This window comes from Gavialis gangeticus, unplaced genomic scaffold (assembly GCF_001723915.1).
Source record: "Gavialis gangeticus isolate Ggan-Ray unplaced genomic scaffold, GavGan_comp1, whole genome shotgun sequence".
NCBI lineage: Eukaryota > Metazoa > Chordata > Crocodylia > Gavialidae > Gavialis > Gavialis gangeticus.
The window spans coordinates 13,261,080-13,267,820 of NW_017729015.1; the positions used below are offsets into that span (position 1 = coordinate 13,261,080).

Sequence of the window (6,741 nt, forward strand, 5' to 3'; positions counted from 1 at the left end):
GGGGGGGGGGGGGGAAGCATCGCCGTTGTTTGCACTGTGTGTTTCATTGGGAAGGGGCTGCGGTAAACAGGAGTGGGGAAGGACCCCATGGCAGGGTTGAAAAATCCTGTTCTCAAGTCTTTGCTCGCGAGTCGGGGCCCTATGCTGCAAGGTGCTAAGCACCCCTAACTGCCACTGACACCAGTGGGGGAGGCAGAAGGACTCAGCAGTCCCCCAGCAGATCAGGCCCTCCCTGGTTTAGTAAAGGAGCCTGGCAGCTAAAGTTAGATGCCCTAAATCCATATTGAGGAACCTTTGGTAGTTACTTGGTTCTCAGAGACGCTGAGCACCTGCACTGCCATGTAAAATCAAATGGCCTGTTTCAGTGCCTAACACATAAAATTTGTGCGTGTATATATATAGTTCCCTAATGGCTCCAAAGAAGGAGGATTTTTCACTTAAATGCTAAGTCAGGCATTACCTTCTTTTTATTTTTCTTTTTTTTTTCCTCCTTTTTTTGGTGGGTGGAAAAAGGGGGGAGGAAGGGAGTGTTTGCAGGGTTTGGAAACAAAGAAAATTGCAAACCGCGAGCAAAAATGGATTAAGTCCCAGGCAAGGTTCTGCTGGTTTCTTCTGGTTTATTTAATCCAGGTGTTTGCCTTTTAAATAATTTAAGAAGAATTACATTAAGCTGCCATTAAGGGAGAAAACTTACAGGAGACGCATTGTCAGCAGCAAGAACATGCATAATGAGAGGCTGGGCAAAGGGAATCTGTACCTTCAGCGTCAGCCTGGATTAAGACTATGAGTCTGTGCGTTGACTTGGAAAGTATTACTTACGGTAGCAGCTCGGGAGTCCTCCAGATAAGCCACATAAGACTCTGAGTCCTCAATTTCATTGGGCGTCTTTTGTAACTGTCTCGTTTATGAGCCACTAGTTGAGGTTTTGTCTGAGGCGGTGCATATCCACAGCCTTCTGCATTCCTAAGTGTTTGTCCAGATCTTGTTAAAACTGGTCAGAAACTCTTCTACCTTGACTCAGAAAGCAGAGAAGTGATTTGAGTGGATGGAAGAAGACAGATGAATAGGTTTCTTTGCTGATTTTGCTCAGAAGTCCAGCTCCAGGCTCAGGCTTGGGGTTTAAGAGATTAGACATAGGATGGAGGAAAAAGATGTAGCATACAATGGAGTGAGCAGAGTCATGAGTGGCAAATGTTAGATGGGTTTCATGGTTCTTTTTTGGTTCCCTTTTCTAAAAGACACTGATGTTAAATAAAGTGGTGGCCCCTGTGACTTTTCAGCAGGTCCTTTCCGTTAACATCAATCCCCTGTTAATTTTACAGCTCAGTGCGGTGGGACCGCAGAAGAGATGGAAGGAGTGCTCCTGAGCCCTGGGTTCCCAGGAAACTACCCCAGCAACATGGATTGCAGCTGGAGGATATCCCTGCCAGTGGGGTTTGGTAAGGCAGCTGGTACTTAAGAACTTAGCACTGCTCTGCTGCTATTCCAGAATAAGTGGCATCTACTTGGTTCACGGCTAAATGTCACTGCTAATGTCTTGGTTCACTGCTAAATGCTAGCTCGGAAAGCATTGTTGGTTATTCTGAATAAGTCAAATGATGTTGTTTGAAATCCTGGCCATCCCTCATATTTATAACAAGTTAAAAATCATGAAGATCATTCTAGAGTCTAGCAGGTCAGCTGCATCCTTGTAGACTTTTCTTTTCTTTTTTTTATTTGCATCCACAGCCAAATTAGCCAAAACTAATGCCAAATCCAAGTGGCCCTACTACCCGCAAACATCCTCCACCCACACCTGGGGCTTCAGGTGTTTCCAAAACCTTTGGTGGGCATCCTATGCGCAGGCCCAAGCCTGGTGGCTTGGGGTTTGGATTCCCCCACATTTTGCTTGCCCTCAGCCATAAGGAGCAAGCAAGGGAGGAGACGCCCGTTTCCATAAACTGGTCTTAAAGCTGCTGCATCTCGTCGGGTACTGAACCAGGCCAAAAGAGCAGTTCTCCTGCACGGCGGTTCAGGAAAACTGTCATCTTGGACACAGATATATGGTATTTCCCCTGCCAGGTTAAGAACCCACTACACTTGTCCTGAGGCCGATAAGAACAGGGACTACTCATGGTCTTGGCCTATAAAAGTCAAGAAGCTGCATCCTTGTAGACGTGGTTTTAAACCAGTTGCGGCACTTTCGGTGGTGTGTTCGTACCCATCTGCCCCCTGCACCACCCAAGTTTGGAATATGCTCATAACTTCCATTAAGCTTTCTTCACCCTTTGTGGACCATTTCTAAATGGAGCCTTAATGTAAGAAGACCTTTATCACATCATATCCTGACTCAGCTAGAATTCCTGCTGGATCGGTGCAGGCTGGATCACCCTCTCCACCGTTAGAAAGGGGGAAGCATGTGCAATTCCCACTTCTCCAGCTCAGCTCCCTTCCAGCCCCAATCTGGTAGAAGGCTAATCCCCTAAATCTCCCTGTTCGTGAATCTGGTGCATGTCTGGTTTCCTAAAGAACAGCTCTTTTCCCTCATTGAATGGCGCAGACCTGAGCACCGCATTCATGTCTCCTCCTTCTGCTCAGGAGCGCACATCCAGTTCCTGAACTTCTCCACCGAGCCGAACCATGACTTTGTTGAAATCCGAAACGGGCCCTACGACACCAGTAACGTGATCGGCAGGTTCAGCGGCACTGAAATCCCGGGCTCCCTGCTGTCGACGTCCCATGAAACTACCGTCTACTTCCACAGCGACCACTCACAAAACAAGCCAGGGTTTAAGCTGGAGTACCAAGGTAACGAGGCCACTGAACAAGCAAAAAAGGGGCAATCCTTTCCCCGGGGCAGGCAGAGGGGAGGTGGAGAGCACAAGAGCTGCTCCTCTGTTGAGTTAGCAAGCTGAGGGCTTAATCCAAATGAGTGGAAAGGTGTTACATGAGATCCATACTTAATCCTAATAGCCGGGGTCTGTTCTCCCTGCCATATGCCTGAAGCCAATAATAACGTGGTCCTAGCGTGCTTTGTGACAGCGACATGCATCAGAATTAATTGCAGCCAGATTCACGTAGAACTGGGCTCTTGAGTATCGTGGGCTTAGAGGAAGTCCCTGGGGGATGCACTGTCTCTCTGGGATTTTGCAGTTGTTTTTCTGAATCGGAGGCCAAGCTGGGCGCTGAGAGGTCATCTGTGTTTCCTGTGGCCATAATGCATTCTTGTGGCATGCTGAGGCAGCCTGCCAGAGAGGGGTCAGGCATTTAATAAAATAGAGAGAGACAGAAGAAACACAATGGTTTAACCCGGCGGACAGCATCCTTTCAGAGCCGTCGGCTGGAACAACCTGCCTTGGGCCCAAGGCAGGCGGGTGTCCTGGCCCGGCTGCCACTGCTGCTTCTCCCCACTGCCTGACCCCAGTGTAGGCACCCGCAAAGCCCCCCACTCCCATCCCCTGGCTCTCTGGGCTGGATCCAGGGGCTCCTCAGGCTGTATATTGCCAACCCCCCAGTTTAACCAAATACTCAGATATTGCAGTAATGGGTCTGATGTGAAAACTTCAACAGAGAACGAGAGAGAAGCACAGAATCACTTCTAAAGGGAAACCTGGCTTATATTTTTAAAAGTGCCCCATGTTTCATGGTGCCCCCATCTTTCTATACTTGCCTTCAGGCATGGGCTGGCCCAAAAATGAAAATTTTGAGCCGTGAAAAATGTTGAGGTTTTGTTGGCTGGCTTTGTTCTTCATCTGAACAGCACTGAGTCTTTTGGAGGGTTTTTTTGCGGGAAAAAAGCATGAGAGAAAGGGAGTCATCCCCGAATTATCAATAATTAAAGGTCACAGCACTCATGAGGATGTGGGAGATGTAAGTGCTGGTCTCTCCTCTGAATTAGGCAGAACAGAGCCCCCCACATCACAGTTGTATTTACGCCTGGACCACAGAGAGGTCAGCTGTCATGAGATGGCTTTGGCACATGCTCACACGTCTGCTCAGAAATTTCATTTGGGCCATAAGGAACCCTCCTGACAAGAGGATCTTTGAAGCCAGACCATCACTGCAAAAGATTTGGGTTTGATAAACCAGCAGTTGCCAACAAAGGACTATCTAGATCAGGGGCGGGCAAAATGCAGCCCACGAGCCAGACGTGGCCCGCCAGGCCATTCTATCCGGCCCGTGGGGCCCCTAAAAAACTTAGAAAAGTAATATTTATCTGCCCCCCTGGCCACCTCGATGACTTGCCAAAACTCAGTAAGCGGGCTTCCACTGAAAATAATTGCCTGCCCCTGGTCTAGATGAAAAATGCCTGGCCTTTTCTTCTTCAGACAGCTTAGAGACAGATTTTCAGGGGTGGAAAGGGAAACAGGGCTTCAAGTTCAGGATCTCAAGTTAGACACGCACAAACCAGGCACTCCAAGTTATTGGTCATGTTGGAAAACGTCGGCCCCTGAGCAGTGAAAGCCCCTTGGTCTATAAGATACATTGCTCTGGGGCTCACTGTGTTTCTTCGAAAAACATCTCTTGGTGGATGTACTGCTCATGCTAAGTGCTAGATGGGTAGTGGACTCCTCTGTCTGCCTGGATGCAGCCTGGCCAGAAGCAGGGCAAGCGTCTCCTTGTGCCAGCCCTTGCCCGGAGTGCTTTTGAAGGGGTATCCTGAAGTTGATCAGCTCTTGTCCCTTGCCCTGTCTGCGGAGGGGTCAGTTCATCCCTCCAGTACACTAGCAGCTACATTAAAAGAAGTTAAGCGGTTAATAGACCAGTGAGGCTGACACCCACGTGTATACCTAGAAACAGCTCTGTTGTGTCTGAGTCAAGGGGCCTGAACAAGCCTTTAACTTGCAGAAATACTGTCTGTGCCCAGGCAGAGAGCTCGAGTGTCCCGGGTCCTCAGTGCAGAGATCAGTATGTTCCCAAAGACATGTTGCCCTTCTGTACCTACCAGTCTATGGTGCCTGTGAGCGTCCACAGACGGGGTATCCTACGGGAATAGGATAATGGGGTATCCTTCTCTATAATGATGGAGATGACAGTGGCGTGGTGTGCAGCCACTGGGAGCCAAGTGATCTGCCACCACATCAGAGGAAAACCTTTGGAGTGAGAAAGGCAGAGTGTATATCTTTGTCCGGGTGATATAGCCAAAGGTTGGAAAAGGGCTGACTCCCCAGAAATAGCAATAAAAGCCACTACTCAGACCTAATTGAAAACATTAATTTTGCCTTGGCTTCCCTGTGTATGCACCATATAATTCATGTGCTCCTGTACAATTTAGAAAGAAATGCATGCTCCAAGGCACCATGGGTAATCTCATGGAAATTGCTATGCAAATTAGGTCTAGCAGGGCTGACCAATAATTTATGATGTCAGGCGGAGCATGTTAGCCAATTGCCATCCATTTGTCATCAAAATCATATGCATTTGGTTGAAAAGGAGGCAGATTTCCCCAATTAGAAGTGAGCTGCAGGGTGACTTTGAGGACACAGGCACTACTGAGGGACTGGGAGGAGAGGAAAAACTGAGAGCAGGGCTCCAGCTCCATGAATGCGGCTGTTGACAAGCAGTCGGGCATTTGCCGTCACTGCAACTCCAGAGGGATGTGTTGCTCCTCAACCCCTTGCTGTCCTGTATGGAGTCATTGCACTTGGAGGGGAGGAGCTAGGTTTTATACCTAATTAGACCGCTTCATTTAGCTGCAAGCCCTCCTCATCCTGATTTCCAACATAATGGGGATTGACTGATTGCTGTGGGCATCAAGGGCATCAAGGAGCTTGAGCATTAAGGAACCAGGTGTCCTCCGGGGAAATTGTGTCTGTCAGGTTGCTGACCATGATCTAATGAGGATGGTGTCTCTTAAGCCTTAGCTGGGGCAAATTGTGACTACAACTCTTTAAAAAAAAAAAAAGCATGAAGCACAGGTTTATCTCCTTATTTTATTTCCAGCTTATGAGCTGCAGGAGTGTCCTGACCCTGAGCCTTTTGCAAACGGTGTCGTTAGGGGAGCTGGTTACAACGTTGGCCAATCCATATCTTTTGAGTGCCTTCCTGGATACCAACTGATTGGCCACCCTGTCCTGACATGTCAGCATGGCACCAATAGAAATTGGGACCACCCTCTGCCCAGGTGTGAAGGTATGACTTTATTGGGTCATCTTCAGAATGGATTGGGGGGCACGGGGAGGGAGGCGGGGAGGTCTTATGGGTAACCCAAGGACTTCTGCTCTTCCTTTTGGGCCTCTTTCAGCTTCCATCACAACCAGTCACCTGGAGGAGACCTCCAAGGAAAACTCACATTTCCCTGGCATTGCAAATCTTTCTAGGTCAAAGCCCAAACTGCTGACTCAGACCTGCTTGAACTTTGGTGGATTCTGGCTTTGTGTTGATGCTGGGTAGCAGAAAGGGATCAGACTTGTGATAGCTGTTCAGTGACCCAGGAAGAAGCAATAGGAGGGTTAAAAAAATGGGGACTGCATTTTCCATATATTATATTCGTGTAAGCCTCTGAGGCATCATTCTTCCTGTTTTTTATGTCACTCCGTACTGTTGCTGTGCATTGTTTGACAGCCAATTTGTCACACCCCCGAGCTAGATTCATCGCCATGGTGGACAAAATGCAGTTTGCACAGCTACAGCAGTTCATATCTGTAAAACACTTTGTGAGCCTAGGGACTGCCCAAGGACCTCTGGAAACAAGTGCCAGTAAAGATGAGTTTGAGCTGTGCTTTGTATCCGTGGGCCACCCCGGAGACTTTTGGGTACATT

General features: G+C 48.4%; 1 protein-coding gene across 3 annotated transcripts in view; it reads left to right on the plus strand.

Moving 5' to 3' along the window:
- CSMD2 (CUB and Sushi multiple domains 2) overlaps positions 1-6,741 on the plus strand; it is a 795,490-nt gene that overhangs the window by 674,014 nt on the left and 114,735 nt on the right. For all 3 annotated transcript variants that reach the window (XM_019512241.1, XM_019512243.1, XM_019512242.1), the window contains 3 exons: positions 1,323-1,439; positions 2,578-2,787; positions 5,923-6,111. In XM_019512241.1, the coding sequence (XP_019367786.1) occupies positions 1,323-1,439; positions 2,578-2,787; positions 5,923-6,111 (516 nt within the window). The remainder of the gene's footprint in view (positions 1-1,322; positions 1,440-2,577; positions 2,788-5,922; positions 6,112-6,741) is intronic.